The sequence below is a fragment of the Pseudonaja textilis genome, chromosome 1 (assembly GCF_049901715.1).
Source record: "Pseudonaja textilis isolate UNSWEBS1 chromosome 1, rPseTex1.2, whole genome shotgun sequence".
NCBI lineage: Eukaryota > Metazoa > Chordata > Lepidosauria > Squamata > Elapidae > Pseudonaja > Pseudonaja textilis.
Genome location: NC_141990.1, coordinates 261,012,635 through 261,031,005, shown reverse-complemented (window position 1 = coordinate 261,031,005; position 18,371 = coordinate 261,012,635). Strand labels below are relative to the sequence as shown.

Genomic DNA, 18,371 nt, shown 5'->3' with positions numbered 1-18,371 from the left:
GTCATGGCTGTTCCAAAGGTGATTTTATAAGAGGTAACTGGACTTTCTGATTTCTTTGAAGATGTTTCACTTCTTTGGGAAGTCTTCTGAACTTATCTAGACTATCTTCTTATTTAGCATAAGTAGGCTAGGATTAGAGTAGGGAGGTCCTACACGTAAAAGAACATTGGGGAAAAGTCATTGTTTGAAACAAGCTGCTAAATCTTATTGTGGCCAATCCAGTTCTATTGCCCAACTAATGCTGATCAATGCAGGTACTCCTGCTGAGGGGGCAGGAGGTCCCCATTTGCATCATTGGCCTCCTAAACAAAGATAGGTTGACACTACAACAAGAATGAAAGTAGAAACATTTTGGTATTTTTTTAAGCAAATGTTTTATTATTGAAATACCCACCCGTTATTTGTTAAATCTGTACATGCATTTGTTTCATTTGGAAGTGGTTTCTAAAAACAAAAACAAAAAAATCCAAAATGACTCCAGCATTCTTCTGTTCAGAGCTGAATCCAAGAGAACAAGAACCATCACAAAAACACTTTATCAGTGAAGTTTATCAAATGAAGCATGAAGTGATACCTATACAGCCTTTCATTCAAAAATGAAACAGTGACTGATGGATGATGGCAGTAGGACAAGAGTCAACCTGGACCATTATTTCAAATAAAATGACCAATGTTTGCTACACTGTTAATGTGAAATGATTCAAATGATGGGACTCTGAATCATCCAAGTGTCTTACTGCGCAAAATCTAGCAAAATCACTCCTTGTTATAGTTATATAAGAAATTATAATATTTGAAAGGTAGGAAAGCATGGGAATGCAGGTACTCTTAACTAGATTTGGTCTCTAAATTATGTCAAACCCATTTCATTCTCCCTCAGTAGACAAAGATCAAGTTTCCTATTTGCAAAAAGTATCTTCTGTGCTGTGAGATGATGGAACGTAGCATTCATGCTTTCATCTATATATTAATAATTGTTAATGTAAGGGACTTGTAGTTCTGGACATGTTAAGTTTTCCTGGTTGCCTTTTTTGGCACACCTCAAATGGAAGCTCTCCATGCAGAACCAGAGCCATGGTATCAGGAGAGAATGCTAATCATACTGTGACCACAATCTTGACTTTCATTTTCACAGTTTTATGTACTAGCAGCCTTTCCTTAATATGGAAGGAGAGATTTCCCTTGTGAAACTGGGCTGTTTCCTTGCATCACCTTAGAAGAGAGTCCCAAACTTGGCAACTTTAAGACTTGTGGACTTCAACTCCCAGAATTCTGGCAGTTGAAGTCCATAAGTCTTAAAGTTGCCAAGTTTGGAGGCCTCTGCCTTAGAATATAGATGTTCACATGGCTTTTGAATAGAGAAGCATCTCCCAGTAAAAATATCAACAGTAAGTTCTTCACAGTGACTCCTGCAACATGGGTTCTGGTGGCAACTACAGTGACCCCAAGGTCACACGATCCCCAACCAGGGAGGCAAGAAGAGCTATGTACTTTCCTTGGTACATATAAACTAAAGGGCAGAAAAAGTGTTCCCTGCCACTATTGGCATGAACAATAATCAATTCTGTATAAGTTTACCATTGAACAAAGAGAAGACAGAATTACAGAAGATTCATACTAACGTGACTGGAAATATGTATAGAGTCTCCGTCACCACCTCATATAAAGTTGGCAAACCAGGAGTAGATGTCAGAGAGCCAGGACAGACTCATCCTTGGAGAAGCGATCACTAAAATGTCTCCAATGTAATGGATTCCCAAAGGGAGGAGTATGGTAGAAAGGAGAAAAATGATATCACATTTTCCATATCATACATCCCTGTCCAAAAGGTAAACGGTGGTATTTTAAGCTTACAGTCCAATTCTTGATCTGGCTGGTATCAATTCAATAGATCAGAGGAACTGAAGCTAAAAAAAGATACAGGCATCCGATTATTTAGAGGAGAGACGTTCCTCTCTACAGCGTGTATTTCTAAAAGCATGTGATTAAAAAAAATAAACCACAGAAGCTAAAGCCCCCTCCCTCCAAACCTTCCTCAATGAACAGTATAAGGATTATGTACATAGAGCAAACAGCTGCAACAACCGGAATATGGGAATACTCTAAGCTTAGTCACAATCAACAAATGTGGATAAAAGGAAGGGAGGGAGAGGTGCTGGCAATAAAGGTGCAGGGTATCTCACAAGGAGAAGAAGATTTAAATGGCCTGTTTCATAAAAGAAGAGTCAAGAGATAAAAGGAGGCTGCCCAAGTCCCTCAAATAATTCATCAATACCACACAACCTAATCGAACTGCAGCAACACTGCAGAGTTGTCACCAGAGGGATGAAGATAGCCTGGGTTTAAGAAAAGGGCATTCCATGTGTTCTGGGGCAGCTCTCAAGACCAGCAGTCTCTCAGTACTTGGGCACTTTGGTGTAATCTTCAGTGTGAATGTTCTTGCAGAGGCAGATAGACAGCACCATTCCCAGCAACTGCAAGAGAAAAAGGAAGGAAGGATGAAAAGGCTGGTTCTTTGCACTTATAAAGAAATGGAGAATCCCTGGCCAGAATTTAGCTGTTCAGCGATTATTCAGATTTAGACCAAACAGATTCTTATAATGGAACCTAAGACTAAGCCAAAGTGCATTTTCTGGTTTTAGAACTTAGACTTATATACCGCTTCACAGTGCTTTTACAGTCCACTCTAAGCAGTTTACAGAGTCAGCATACTGACCCCAACAATAGGCCCTCATTTTAGCAACCTTGGAAGACTGAGTCAACCTTGAACCAATAAGAATCGAACTGCTGAACTGCAGGCAGCTGGCAATCAGCAGAAGAATCCTGCAATACTGCATTCTAACCACTGCACCACCACATGTTTTATCTCAACTTCCTTCATCTTCTCAGTCTTCTTGGTTCTCCTCCGATTGTCAAAGCTGCAATTATAAGCTCCTCCAGAGAGGGAGCTATATTTTGCTAAAATTACTGTGAAAAGCACTTTCATAGTATGAGTTTTACTACAGTTAGTTCTTACTTACTGATGATCATTGGGAGTAGGGATTCCATTGCTAAGCAATGCAATCATAATGTAGGGCATCACATGACTGCACCAAATTATGATGATAGTTCCAGTAGTCCAGTAGTCCCCATTGCTGTTGTTAAGTGAATCCTATGAGATTGCAGCATTCCACAGTCACATAATTCCCTACTGACTTTGCTTGTTGGAAGCTGGAACAAATTCTGATCACTTGACCACAGGATATTGCAACATTGCAATTGCGTGCAGGCTGCTGAGCACACAAATAATTACCACATAATCATCGGATGCTGCAATGAACACAACTATAAGGACCCCTCCTAAGTACCTCCTTTGTTCAGTATCATTGTAACTTTGAACAGTCGCTGAATGAGTGGACTGCTGCATTTAGTTTCATATGTTTAATAAAATGTTCCAAATAAAAATGTGAGAAGCAGCTAATGAACCATATTCAGCCTGCCATGACCAATATAGTTGATCTGTCATCATATTGAAACATGTCGGGACAAAAAAAGCAGCATCAGCAGATAGGAACTCATACATAATAAAAATGGAAATCAGAAACCTGCTGAGGTGAAATAAATCTCCATTAGCCATGAGAGATAGAATGATCATTCTAATTGAGAAACGACAATGGAAGAGATGTAGATGGAGCAAATAACCAGATCTCCTCGGATATTTGAGTCTTCAGGTTTGGATCTATTTATATCTGGTTCATAGTATCTCCCTCAGACATATTCTCTCTCATTTCCCTTTTTGCTACTTTGTTTTCAATCATAAACAATATTGCTAGTGTGAATAAATTGAAGCTGACAGGAAAACATTTAATCAAAGCTATCTTCTTTAAAAGGCTCCAATCATCAGATGTAGATTTTTTTTTAAATGTACTTTTAGCCAAGACATAATTTAAAAAAAATAAGGAATAGAAAGAACAATTCATACTTTTTGGAAAATTGATTATAGAGAATATATTTAAGTACATTTTTCACTTGGATATCGCTTCTGGATTGTGTGCCTGTGATGAAAAAAAAATGAAGTGCTGACTTTGGTTTCGTCAATCAGAAAGATTTGTTATTCTAGAAATAGCTAGTGATATGCAAATGTGAAAAAGCAAAAAGTTGAGGCTGGAGTGTTTTTATCTTGTACTGTGCTAAAAAAAGTTGGAAGTCAGTGTCTTTTTTCTTCTTTTTTCTCCCTTGTACCTCAGACTTTCTTTTCTCCTCTCTTTTTCCTTTCCCTAATTTCCTATTTATATTTTTCTCTGTGTTTTATATATTAAATAAATACATAAAAGGAAAATTGATTAACTTCCACCAAGTACCAAATATTCATAGGCCAAAGAGCCGATGTACTGTACATACAGATAATATTTTGCTTTGCTTGTAATTACAAGCAAAGCCACTAACAAAAAAGCTTTATTCAAAATGCAGGAAAATGAACACCTACCTCAATGACTGCAACCCCCGTGCACACCCCAAGGATGATGCCAAGGTTGTCTTGTAACCAATTCTGCACACCTTTCATACATCCCTGGAAGATACGTACCACATCTGATTTAGCAAGATTATAAGATTATGGATAATAACTACCAAAAGCAGGACAGTGTTCTTGAGCTAGAGCACAAGTACTTTTGAAATATTTTCTATTTATAATGACTATTCTGGATAAGGCCAAAAGAAATTAGAAAGCTATTATTTTCTCTTTAGTCTAGGATTCTCTTATCTCTGACAAGCAGGGATTTTTTTCCAGGATATCTTATTTCCTTACTGCTGGCTTGTGACCCAATTAGATTCCAAAGGGTTGTTGGACACTGAATTTGAACCATACCCATCAGAAATATTCCTGCACTAGAGCAGGGGTCGCCAACCTTTTGGAACTCAGGGATCACCAAACTCATAATTTTAGATCCCAGGGACTACTAACTGGTTTTGTGGGCGTGGTCTAATTTGTGGGTATGGCTTGGTGGTCATGGGACTGCCTGGGCATGGCTTGTATGTAAATATTATAAATATTTATATAAATATTGATTTTTTTTATAAAAAAGAGCAACTTTTACCCAAAATCAGGCAAAGCAGGCAGGCAGATTGAGTTGCTCACAGAATTACAGATTCATTCAGAAATCTATCTATCTGCCATTGGATAGCTCAGTCTGTCACATAAAATTTGCTTGTGAGCAAACTCACAAAATTAACTCACAACACACCATGCATGTAAATATTGAATCTTTTATTTTTAAAAAAGCAACTTTTACCCCAAAGCAGGCAAAGCAGGCAGGCAGATTGAGTTGCTCACAGAATCACAGATTCATTCAGAAATTTATCTGCCATTGGCTAGCTCAGTCTGTCACATAAAATTTGCTTGCAAGCAAACTCACAAAATTAACTCACAACACACCATGTATGTAAATATTGATTTTTTTTAAATAGAAAAGCAACTTTTATCCAAAATCAGGCAAAGCAGGCAGATTTGAGTTGCTCACAGAATCATTCAGTGATCTATCTATCTGCCATCGGCTAGCTCAGTCTCTCAAATTTGCTTGCTGTGAGTCTGCACTGAATTTGCTTGCAGGAAAACCTTCAATCCTAAGGGAGGTTTGGCTGTGCTTAGCTAGAAAGCAAGAAATCCAACCATTTCCTGCTCCCTAGCTAATCTAAATCTCCTGGAACAGCAGATGATGGTCGGAAAAAGGAAAAATAGCAACTTAGCAGACAAGTTTGCTGGGTAAGGAGTGAGTGGGCGGGGAGGGTTCCAGCGGGCCATGTGGACTGAACAGCTTTGTGTTTCTAGCAGCCCGGATTAATTGCTTTGAGGGGGGGTTGCTCTGGGGCTGAGATTTCTCTGCGGCCCACCAAAATTTTCTCAGGACCTATGGGTGGTCCGCGGCCCACTGGTTGGCGACCGCTGCACTAGAGGAAAAAGCAGCACTTATATATTCCAAGCAAAAAACTAAATTTTGGAGCCAATAAAGTAAACTTAAGAACTGCATAGTATAAAAATCTTTTCCAGGATTTTGTCACTAAAATGCCATTATCGGAATGCGTCTTGGAAACTCATAAAGTATACTGCTACGCCAAACAGCAAACGCCAAAACTTTTGTTTTTGGAGTATATACTATGTCTATGAACATTAGCATTTGTTCTAATGGATGCATTTGTTGAAATCAAAATTGTGTATGAATATGTAGCAGGCTACATAAATGACCGATAAGATAGGAGAGATTGAGGCAAATAAAATGGGCTTCAAAAGTGCCTCTAAGAATTAAAATGAAAGATAAAAAGGCAAAATGGATTCTCAGAATGACAGGGTGAATGGGCAGTCTGTAATCATGTCAAGGAGATGTCCATGGTTACATCCACTTTCAACACTTTCCCTTCAACCAGGAAGATCAACTAAGATCAACTCAAAAGTCATTAAAAAGAATGAAAAGAAATATTTTATATTGTCCTCCCAAAAATCTTTCAGACCAAACGCCAAACAAAATGAGATGAAGGGAGGAAGAGAAAGAAAGCAGGTAAACAAAAGCTGGTAGCATTTTTTTTCTCTGTTCTTTTAAAATCAAGAGATCTCTGGACAGAACTTCCCCAAATGAGACACTCACCTGCTTTTTAACTGGCCAGTCATCCGTTGTTGTAGAGTTGGAAATAATATCCAGGAGGCAGAAACCCACTTCCGCCTGCGAGTTAGAGGAGTCATTGGAGCAAGAGCAAGGATAGAATGTCTGGTTTTTTCCCTGAAGAGCTGTGTTGTTTTTCCAAGTTTCTGGCCCAGTCCAACCACAGCATTGTAGCTATGTTTAAAGGAAAACAGCACCTTGTTACTTCCTGTTCAGTGTCACGGGGCCATTTTGTCAACTATCGAAAGGACTCTAACTGAAGCCATAAAAATTCCTTATTTCCTTTCTCAGTTGCCATGCTAAAGGGGGAGGGAGATTTGTGGAACGTAGAATGTTTCCTTTTAGAGTGCCAGACATAACACTGATAAGGCTCTTGAGAGCTAAAGCTGACCCAGCGTATCCTAGCAACGGCAGGAGGGGAGTACCAAGACCTGTTTGGTTGGTTAACGTGATCTGGGACACAAAGTGGGGTGGCCAGTATCTATATTTTAATTATGCCAAAGTGCGGGAACTATTCAGAGTTGGCTTGACTTTTGAACCTACCGGTATGATATGCCCAATAAGCAGGATCTTTGAAACAGCAACAGCCTCAGAGTTTTGAACTAATTCATTGAGAGCATTACTCAGAACTATGACACGTTTTGCTTGAGAAGATTTTTCTGCTTCTCTTTTCATCACTATTACATTTTTTTAGTGGTACTATCTCGCTCAATAAAATTCTATGTGTAGCATACAATTATTTAAAAAAGAAAACACCAGCAAAAATTGCATGGACTTGTCCATGTACTTGCCAGGAGTCAAAACAGACAAACAAAACAAACCACACCTTCACCATAATATAGCAAAATTCACTTCTCCTTTACAATCTAAGGTAATAAAATCAAGCAGAAAATACGTTAATTGATTCAATAAATAAGATAAATAAGATGAAGTTACCTATTTTGTGAGTTTGGAATGAATTTTAAGGAGGAAAAAAAATAGTAGCAAGTCTCATAAAAGCAGAATCATTCTCTTCACCTTAGTCATATTGAAGGCAAAATATATCAAAGGTTAATACCTGTAGGATCCTTACCTTTACACCACCGTGTAAAATGTACCTCTGTTAATTCTACAGAATTCATTTCAACCTCTACAATTAACAAAATGTCATCAAAACGTCCCTCTTTTAGACATTTAAAATGATTTCTTTTGCCACACTAGAAAAATAAGCAGGAGTGGGTTGATTTTTTTTCCTTTGGATAACTTTGGGAGTAATTTTATGTGGGTTGGGCAGCTGTATAAATTTATTTAACAAATAGATGGGATCAATAAATAAAGATGGGATCCTGTTAGGTGTGAGATAGCATATTTTGTAGCCATTGTTACAATTGTTATTATTAAAAATGAGTAGGTCTTTCATATGAAAGCACATCCCAACATATGAAACTACTTCACCTGTCTGGAAATGTGAGAAGTCCATTGTGATAGGACTGTGTCTGACTAGCTTCAAAAATGGTGCTATTAATAAGAACTACAGGGATACCTCAAGGGCTTCTACAGAAATGGCTTACAAATCAACTGGCAAGGCTGCTGACTGTGAAGCTGCCTCCCTATAAGATCTATTAAGAATTCTATAACCAAAATGGCATTATATACAATGAAACTGGATGCAACTTTTCCAGCACACCATTTGCTTATGAGTTTCCTATCCAGTTTCAAATGGAGGGTAACAATTGTAAAACTCAATGTAGCCATCAAAAAAAAAGAAGATGCTTTCATAATGTTGTATATTCTTCCACTTTGAAGAATATACAACATTGTTAATTCTCACTCAATGGTATTCTGGAACAGCAGGCAATTAGATTTCATTCTGCTTGAAGATCCAATGTAATGCCCTGAATTGCTAGTTCTTTGAAAGTGATTGAAGAAGTATGTTATAGAGGCACTTCCCAGCCTCACTCATAAACACCAGCTTGAGAGTTATTTCCTTAGCATGAAAAAAGCCAATTGTTAAGAATAGCCAGTCACCAAAAGATGGAGCTCTCCTACTATTCTTTCCTCTTAGCTTGTGGTTAAAAAAGGATTTTATAAAAAGTTGGCAAGACTTTTCATTTGTGAAGAAAGACCAAGTAGGCCTTAATTATATAATATACTGTACTGTATGTAAATAAGAGTCAATTCGCTGTTGGGAATAGAATATATATTTAGAAACCTGCTGAAAATGGTAATAGTAATCTATGCAATAGCTACAAAACTGTGAGAAAAAATTGTAACTGAGAGTTTACTTAGCCCTAACTAGCTAAAATGAATTTCATTATTTCATTTCTGGTTTACAAAGACCATAACTCCATGTTCTGTTCTGACTTGGAGACAATCTACAGGTTTTTGTTTTATGGTAAAACACACATTAGTCTGTGAACTAATAGCTCCAATTAAAATATCCCCAATTGATTTAGGAAGAAACCAAACTCAAATTTCTCTCATATTGAATGAATGCAATATAATCTCTAAGACAGAGTGATGAGAGTATGAGTGGATAAAGAACGTATTAAACACCGATGTCCAATTAATCTGACTGTATTGGTATAAAAGTGATTTTAAGCTACAGATTTTAAGCCTGATACATGCTCTCTCTACCCCTACCCCCTGCCATGTCTATTAGAAGAGACAGTTGGCCTAGAAAAGACTACAAATTTGCAGAACATCAAATCATACTCGGCAAAGAATAATACTATCAATTTGGAGGCTGCTTCTGATGTAGGGTAAGCAGCTTCCCTTATCCAAGGAAAACCACTGACTACATTTAACAGAAGTCTTCAGCTATACTTAGGTTTGTTAAGAAGCCCAAACAAGTTCTGCACCACATTTTAATACAGCCTTATTTGACTAAAGAAAAATTATATATGTGCTTTTTAATTCTCAGATGAAGAAATGGAACAGCATTTACCCAGATGTACAAAACAGTTTTCCTATTAGAAGACATTCTGATCAACAGAAGAACTTTGGTTTTGGAGATGACTCCTGAGAATACTATAGCAAAGAAGAAGGGAAAATAACCCCAAAACAAATGCATCATAGAATAAATCAATCCAGAACTCTTTTTCAGAGCTCAAGTGACCTGGGTCAAATTATCATGTTGAGTATTTTATGCAAAATGAAAAACTTAACAGTATAATGCTAGAAAAGGAAGGATAGAAAAAAAGAGAATGGCCAGGAACAAGGTGGATGGACTCAGTTACAACAATAATGGGTGCACCATTGGAAAACCTGAAGGACCAGATTAGGAACAGATCATGTATGATTATTAAAAGACAACACCAACTCGATGACACATAATCCAGCTCTTTATTTGTATCCTACAAATATCTGGACCAAGTCAATATAACTGGTAGCTTCTTAGAGCTAAGTAGTCCCAGTCTTATTTTTGTTGGCTTCTTACCAACCAGATGCTGTGATAATCTGAAACTATATTAGATGGCACTATAGGCTACATACAGAAGAATTGGTGTTTAGGCCCTTGGGTAAGAATGACAGGAGTACAGGGATGGTTGCTGTCAAGAGCCATCAGTAGTAAGCATATTATGGTGGCCACCAGTATAAACCTTAACAATGTATACAAACTGTGTCATTGAATGATTCAGGAGTCCTGGTTTATGTGAAGCCTACAATTAAAAATATGAAATAAACTGTGTCTGATTTTATAAGAAAACTGTCTGTGGACCTTGAATGGCAACAAGTTTTCACATATGGAACTCGCTAGTAAATGCGGTCACAGTGTTGAAAATGTATATATAAATACACTGCCACGATGCAGCTTTGCACCCTGTAGTAATTGAACACGTGGACAATTCAGGCATGCTTCGTTTTTCTGTGGTAACACCCGAAGTAGATCTCATGCACAGGACATGCCAAACTTTACATCTGGCAAATTAGATATTGCATAATTATTCACACATGTCAATGGATCCATATTCTCCACACATGTTCAATTTGAATTGGACTAGGATTTGGGAAATTCAGGTTCAAGTCTCTGCTCAAGTAAGAAACTCAGTGATCTCGTATTTCCATCTAATCTAAGTCACCAAATTAAAAAATAAAATACAAAGAGGAAATTATGTATACTGCCTTGAGCTTCTAAAGCAGCATTTTTCAAACTTGACTGCCTTAAGATGTATAGATTTCAATTTTTAAATTCCCCAAGTTGAAGCCCATTTTCTGGGAGTTAAGGTCCATATATCTTAAAGAGGCCAAGTCTGAAAAACACTGCTCTAGAGAAAAGATAGGTTGAGATTGCAGTGATTGATTGAATAAGTTCCTTGGATATACAGTAGAACTCTGTATCATGAGCATTGTTTGGTGAAAAGAGATTTTAACAAATGAGTACCTCAACAGTATCTCCTGCTTGTACCTCTGTATTGTGCATCTTGAGAACAATACCAGAGGAAAACAAAAAGACCGTATATTGATGATATGACCCACTCTATGAAAGCAACTTGTTTCTCATATTTAGAACTTGTGTTTGATTCATAAGGTTCTCTACCCACTTACTTCTGCCTGAAGCCAATCTTCAAATATCAATATTAGTTTATGATTAAATTAGATGAAAATGAATGTTACTATTCTCATTCAAGAAAAACCTTACCGTATGTATTATTGACAATACCACTAACTATCTCATTAACTCTTGCATGGCAACTTACTTGTAACTGGACATAGTCCCAAGCATTTTCAAGGGTCTTATTATTGTCGTCAGAAGGATTGTAATTCTGGACAAGTTCACTAACGATCCCAGACATTTCTGCTTCAAGCTAGTAAAAATAATACAAAAACATAATTAAGCACTGGTCTTGTGATTATTGATCCCATCTTACATTTGAAGATACATAAATTATTTGAACTTTATTCCATAATAAGGGAATCTTTTCCTTTTTCCCCTAGATGTGTCTTCCAGAATGTCCTGCAAGTAAAAACTGGAGGGAGGGAAAGAGAAGAAACAATAACAACTTTTTTCTCTATCAACAAAAAGAAAGTAAGGGACAAGTCAAAGCATTTCACTCAACACTACAAACCATGTCTAAGATGTGATGAAATAATTGTTAGCTATTCTATTAGTATCTTAAGAACAAGTATGAATATCAGTCAGTTGGTGCTGAGCACTAAACTCACAGGATTCATATTCTGGCAATTAGACTATATGGCAATCACAGAATAAAGAAAGAAACACAAGCAACAAAAACAAGTTCTTGCAAAACAGAGTTGCTGTAAAATATTGCCAACTGCTACAGATTTGGAAAGAAGGCAGCCATCTGTCTTTTTGTTTTTAGGACACATGTCTGAGCAAACGGCAAAAATCTCCTGCGGCGTGAACCCTAGCAAGTGTCAAGTCAGCAAAATGCAAGCTCATCTCTTGAGCTATGAATGGCACAAGTGTCTGGATTACTATCTGCCGGCTGAGAAGATGATGTCAGACAAGAACAGTAAAATGTTTCACAATTTCCTCTTGGTGAAACTGGAAATTACCACAAAGGTCAAAAGTTTCTATTAAGAATTAACTTTCAAGTCAAACTGCAGTCCACGCTTTCAATTTTTACTTAGTCTACTAGTGTCAAAAACTAAGGTATGCCTGATTCCACACAGAAAAATGTAAAAGGAATGAAATTTATAGTTACTTAAGTATCATGCAAGGTTGCTTTTTAAAAATTATATCACACCATGTTAAACATAGAGGGTCTTATTGTAATTGATCAGGGTAAAATTTGACCTTTTTCAATTTGCTATAATATGGACTTGATAAGAAATGTAAATGTTCCTGTCCAGTAAAGACATATTATGATCAGGAAAATTTACATTAGCATGAGCTCAGGACTATTTGCTTTTTGAAAATGCATTAATGTTAGACACTATGGGCACTAAATGGGAGAATTTTTTTTTCTTTTTCATTTACTGCAGTGCTTATATTTTCCTTTCATGATGAAGTATTGGGCAGTTTACAATTCTCATTTTCAGGATGACTGACAAATGTTGGTTTTCTACTGTCATATGACAATGCTAAGGCAACCTATGAAAATCTTACATAAATTAAACCTGAAAAATATTTTCTGAGGAACATGGAGAAACCCAGAAACCTTTTCCTCTAATGCTGGCCTATCAGAGCAGGAGCATAGAGATGAATATGCAGGAAGCACTGCAATATCAGTTTGTGATATTTTCAACCTACATTAAATTAATTTTCCATCAGCTATTTTAACAAACGTAAATAATTTGCACAAATTGAGTACTGGCTAGTGAACTCTATGACTGAATCTAGGTTTGAAGAGCAGCCTAACAATATATATTTCTGAATGGTATAATTACATGAATGGGTCTTTAAGTAACTTGGAGAAAACTTAATTCAAAGATAGTTTAAAGATTAATAGGGATCCACCAATGAATCTTATAATTCATTCAGCTTAATTCATAAATAAGCTCTAAGCAGACTCATGAAGTTTTAAAGCAAGCATTATTGGGGGGCGGGGGGGGGAATGCCTCTATGTTTCTGAATGAAAATGAAGAAACAATATATGGAATTTAGCAAATTCTTCCAGCCTAAATGCTGAAATATGGAATATGAGTCAACCCAGTGTAAGACAGGACAGCTGGCTGCTTTCACACCCAGCTATCACATTATAGTAGAAACTTAGTCAACTTTCATAATCTAGAATACTGGGAAGGAGAACACAGTCTGGTATTCTAAACCTCTCCTGCCAACAGAATCTACATTTAGTTTCCTCAGAGGTTTCCCCACAATAAGCAAAAGAAGAAGAAAAACAAGGCTTCATCAATTCCTGTTATTAAAGGAAGCCTGAAGAAACATATGTAGCCTTCCATCTTTACTACACATATACTAAAACCAAAACCTTGATGGAAGGGGGGAAAAAGGGAGGGGGGAGAAATGAGTGACAGAAGCACTTACAATCTATTGCCAGGAACAAATTTGTGCAAAACCTCCCAGATTCCACAAGTAGAATTTCCCAACTATCGCTCACTTTTTCCAATATTACGCATTATTAAAAGTTCTCCTGACTAGACTACACACATAAATTCACTACTCTGCACTGCCACATTGTTCTCTTCTGTAAGTCAAGATATTGAGGGGAAGGGGATCTAAAAATATACGATTGTCTTTAATTTAAACTAAATTTAAATTTAATTTAAACTAACTTCAGCTTGACTACTCTTAGGTTCTGTTATTATCTCCATAACACAACTTGCAAAAAAGGTTGGAGAAAAATTAGTACATTTTTAAACAAAAATTGATATGTAATTTGGCATCAGAGCAGTTTTTACTCAGATTTTAGTATGCTTTACAGATTAATATTTTAATTTCTTTTTTTATTAGAGGTTGCAGCACAACATTCAAAGAAGTATAACTATTGAAATATACTGTTATTTCCTCTCATGGTTTGCAAAGTGCAAATTAAGTTTACATTAAAATGTAAACTCAACATTCAAGAATCTGATAGTTTTGCAGATGAGTAAATGACTAAAATTGGGTTGCCATTTTAACTGGTTTTTTGTTGTCTCTGGACATTAAAGGCAAAATTGATTTCTTTTCTTGTTTGAACATTGAAATTCTACACAAGCCATATGTAACATCTCAAAATAGCAAATATGGGTACAGAGATTACTAAGATTATAAACCAAAAATTAGAGGTTCTTTCTAAGAAGTGGGATAGTGGAAAGAAGCATATTACAAGAGAGAAAAGTACTCTGAATGCTTTATACACATATTTCAAGCCTTCAGATTCTATTTTTTATTTATTCATTCCTGTAGTGGATTTTGTCCACTTTTACTTCTTCTAGAAACCTACTTTTTTGGGCAAGTTAAACTTTTGTTGTTGCTTCATTTCTTACCCAAAATTCTCAGGATATATTTACTGTAGTGGTTTTCTGAACCAATACTGAACTGTTTTGAATTTTAAATTTGAATTTTGTATAATTTCACAGTCTTGTTCAATTGAACTTGCATTACTTTTAATGGAAAACCATGTAATAAATAGTAAAAGTAGGCCGAGTATTTCTATTCACATTTATCCAGATTTTTTGTCCAGTGCAACTGTATATAACAAGCAAGAAACTAGTTATTCATTGTTTCCCAGTTTATTAATATATCTTTTAAGCAAAGAAGGCTTTGAGCAATTAATCATTGTTAAATTCTAGGTGATTAACAAAAATTAGCTATTGAAAAAACTCTCCTTAAATTCTATAAAATATTTACAGTTAGTTGGTGTCTACACTGCTTTTTCTTTCTTTTTTCTTTCTATTATTTGCTGCTTAATTTTTGGTCTTAGTTCCTGGTTTTAAGAATGACAGTAAGCTGTTTTGAAAACAGGAATTCAAAATCCCCTAAATAAAGTTACATGCTTTTTTTTTCTTAAATATTTTCCTAAGTACATATTAAGAAATTCAAAAATGTAAAAAAAAAACCAACCAAAAAAATTAGTTTTAGTTAACTCACACCTAATATTTATAGTTCTGTGATTCTTGCTGTTGTAAATTTTGTAACAGAAAGTACCAGATTATCAAGTCACATATATCATTTTTCTATCTAATCAGGAACACACAAACACCAGTTTTATTTTTATCACTTCATGCAAATACAACGAACAGTAATAACTCCAACCCAAATGAAGAATGTCAGATTGGAAGAGTTAAAGAGTGCTTTTTAAAAAAACAATGACTTTATAGTGATATTTGCTGAAAAACTGCATGTCTAAATCTTGTTTTTAAGACATTACTTGGAAATGCAGAAGAATCAGAACAACACAACTTCAGCAAGGAAAGAAATTGGGAAACAAAATTGTCACTTACTGCATTCCTCTGGAAATAGATCAGCAGGCCGGCAGCTATTTGGGCTATGAGAATCAGCAATAGGCAAGTAAAATACTGCAAAACAAATGAAAAGTTTTTCTCACATTTGTGACATTAGTACTTGGTATATAGATAGTCCTCAACTTACAACAGTTAGTTTAGTGACCGTTCAAAGTTACAACTGCATTGAAAAAAAGTGACTTATGACCGTTTTCCACCCTTGCGGTGTGGAGACGATAACTTGGTCCTCAACACCAATAAGACCAAGGAGCTTATAGTGGACTATAAAAGGAACAGATCAGACATCCAGCCCTTGCTTATCAATGGAGACCGAGTGGAGCAAGTGGCCAGTTTTAAGTTTCTGGGTGTTACCCTAAAAGAGGACCTGAACTGGGGTGCCCACATTGCAGCACTGGTCAAAAGGGCCCAGTAGAGATTATACTATCTGAGACTTCTCAGAAAACAACAACTGAATGAAAAATTGCTGGTGACCTTCTACTGCTGCACCATAGAGAGTATTCTAACGTACTGCATCTCTGTATGCTTTGCCAATTGCAGAGTGGCAGATAGGAAAGCACTCCAGAGGGTTAACGTCATTGGCCAGAAGAGCACTGGTTGCCCTCTCCCCTCTTTGGAAGAGCTTTATAGCTCCCGCTGCCTTAAGAAAGTTCAAAACATTCTCAAAGATCCATCTCATCCTGGGAACCCTTTTTTTGAATGATTACCATCTGGCAGACGGTACAGAATAATAAAAACAAGCACAAATAGGCTGAAAAACAGCTTCTATCCCAGAGCAGTAGCTCTTTTGAATTCTACTGTATAGTAGTGTTGGTGTGGTGTTGCGGGTTTTCGGTTCAATGTGTGGAGTGTAAAGGATGTGTGATTGTGTTTATTTTCATGGTCATGATGTGCCCAGAAGATGGTGTTTGATTTCGTTGTACGAGGTGCAATGACTAAACTAAACTAAACTTACAACCATTTAACTTACCTACAGTTACCTGAATAAAATTCAGATGCTTGGCAACCGACTCAAATTTATGACAGCTGCAGTGTCCTGGGGTCATGTGATCACCTTTTGTGACCTTCTCACAAGCAAAATAAATGTGGAAGCCAGATTCATTTATCAGTTGTGTTACTAACATAACAACTGCAGTGACAACGGTGACAAGAAAGGCTGTAAAATGGAGCAAAACTCCCTTAATCACTATTTTGCTTAGCAACAGAAATGATGGGCTTAATTGTGGTCGTAAGTCAAGGACTATCTGTACTACTTCACAGGTGGAGTTCTTCAAGGGGACGGGAGGAGGGGGGGGGGGTCCTATGGAAGACAGTACAACCAGATGTAATAGGAAGCTTCAGCTACGAAGCCAGAATGCTTTCTTGCCAGGAGCCCAGTGAGTATCTGCTGATGTATCAGAAAGAGATTTATTTCCATTTTCTGCCTGTCAGAGCACAATAAGCTAACAGAATTTGCTAAGCTTGCTTCCATGAGGTGCTTTAATGGAAACCTGGCACAGGTTTAGACAAGGTATCTGAACAGGTCTGAAATAGTGCCAGAGTCTCTATGGATCTTTTCCATCCTCCCTGAAGACTTTCAGTCTTTCTCCCGAGGAAGAGAAGTTGCTGGTAGAGAGAAGACATTCTGGGGTGGGATTGCAGCCTTCTGCCTCTACTGTAAGATCCCTCCTTACAGGGCAATACTGGCAATTTTGGAAAGAATGTGGGAAACATACTGTTTTATCACCTTCTTTAAAACTAAAGATGGTAATTACAAATATGCAAAACCTAATGAATCTATAAGAATTCATTAAAAAACAAAACAGCAACATCAAAATCAGCCAGTTTGCAAATTGGACCTCCAAAGGACTGTAAGTGTAGTATTCCACAATCAGGTTGCAACCACAGAATGGGCTCCTTCTGTAACAACTTCCAAAGATATACTGTATACCGAGATGCCACAGATATGGCAATTTTTTGCATATATTCTGTGCTTTCTAGATGCTTCTCTATCACTTGTGACTTGTAGCTCAAAGCCAGAAAGACTTTACCGGCATCTACATGTACTGCTTACCAGTCCCAAGAGGCAGCGAATCTCATTGACCGCTCCAACACAGCCCAGGAACCCCATTAACATGGTGAGAGCTCCTACTGCAGTAAGAATGTATGCTCCAACTTTTGAAGTTGATGATGAGGTCTCTGTGGAAACCCAAGGGGGAAAAAACTACATATAACAGATGCACATTTATTATGTTCCAGCAAAGCAAGATAATTGTTCAAGAGAGATAAAGCACTCTGCTTTAAGTTCTCTAGCCAAGAAATCAAAACACTGGACAACGAACAGCTAAATCCTATTACATGCATTGCACTGGAAACTGAGCACTCACTTATTGGTCATGTGATTGTGAGGAAATGAACACATAGCTGTATTTTAAAAGAATGGTCCAGAGGAAGGGGAAGGAATTGACCCAGAAGGATGTGAAGAAATTGAAAATGCATTCTAGTGTTCAGGGAAGTGAAAATGTAAGTCCTAATTGGTAGGTTTGCTTATACTAGCTGACTTAGGAATACTGGTTAGTGCTTCTGAGATGTTAATAAAACAGGAAAGGATTATTAGCCATGGTTGGAAGTTAGCATGTCTTTTCCAGATTTCACATAATGATCAATTCTTATTGACTTACGTTTGGATGACCACTTTTGTATCCCCTAGCACTAATCATGCTAGCTGGGGTTGATATAATATCCAGTTCAAAAATTGGTAGGAATACCACATAATCCACCTTTGACTTAAAGCACATGTGAAATATTCAGCAATGTTCTGTTTTTAAGATGTTCAACTTCAGAGCAGTACCCAGTTGGAAATTCTACATACTTTGACAAGCCTGTCCCATCAAATGGTGCTGTCTTTTTAAC

At 36.9% G+C, this 18,371-nt stretch overlaps 1 protein-coding gene across 4 annotated transcripts in view; it reads right to left on the bottom strand.

Annotated features, from left to right (window-relative positions):
* Positions 1-1,478: 1,478 nt before the first annotated feature.
* CD82 (CD82 molecule) overlaps positions 1,479-18,371 on the bottom strand; it is a 71,402-nt gene continuing 54,509 nt past the window's right edge. For all 4 annotated transcript variants that reach the window (XM_087921398.1, XM_026707433.2, XM_087921397.1 and 1 more), the window contains exons 4-9: positions 17,533-17,657; positions 15,462-15,536; positions 11,312-11,419; positions 6,618-6,806; positions 4,466-4,549; positions 1,479-2,474 (exon numbers count right to left, since the gene is read on the bottom strand). In XM_087921398.1, coding sequence (XP_087777524.1) covers positions 2,397-2,474; positions 4,466-4,549; positions 6,618-6,806; positions 11,312-11,419; positions 15,462-15,536; positions 17,533-17,657 — 659 coding nt within the window. In that variant the 3' untranslated portion in view covers positions 1,479-2,396. The remainder of the gene's footprint in view (positions 2,475-4,465; positions 4,550-6,617; positions 6,807-11,311; positions 11,420-15,461; positions 15,537-17,532; positions 17,658-18,371) is intronic.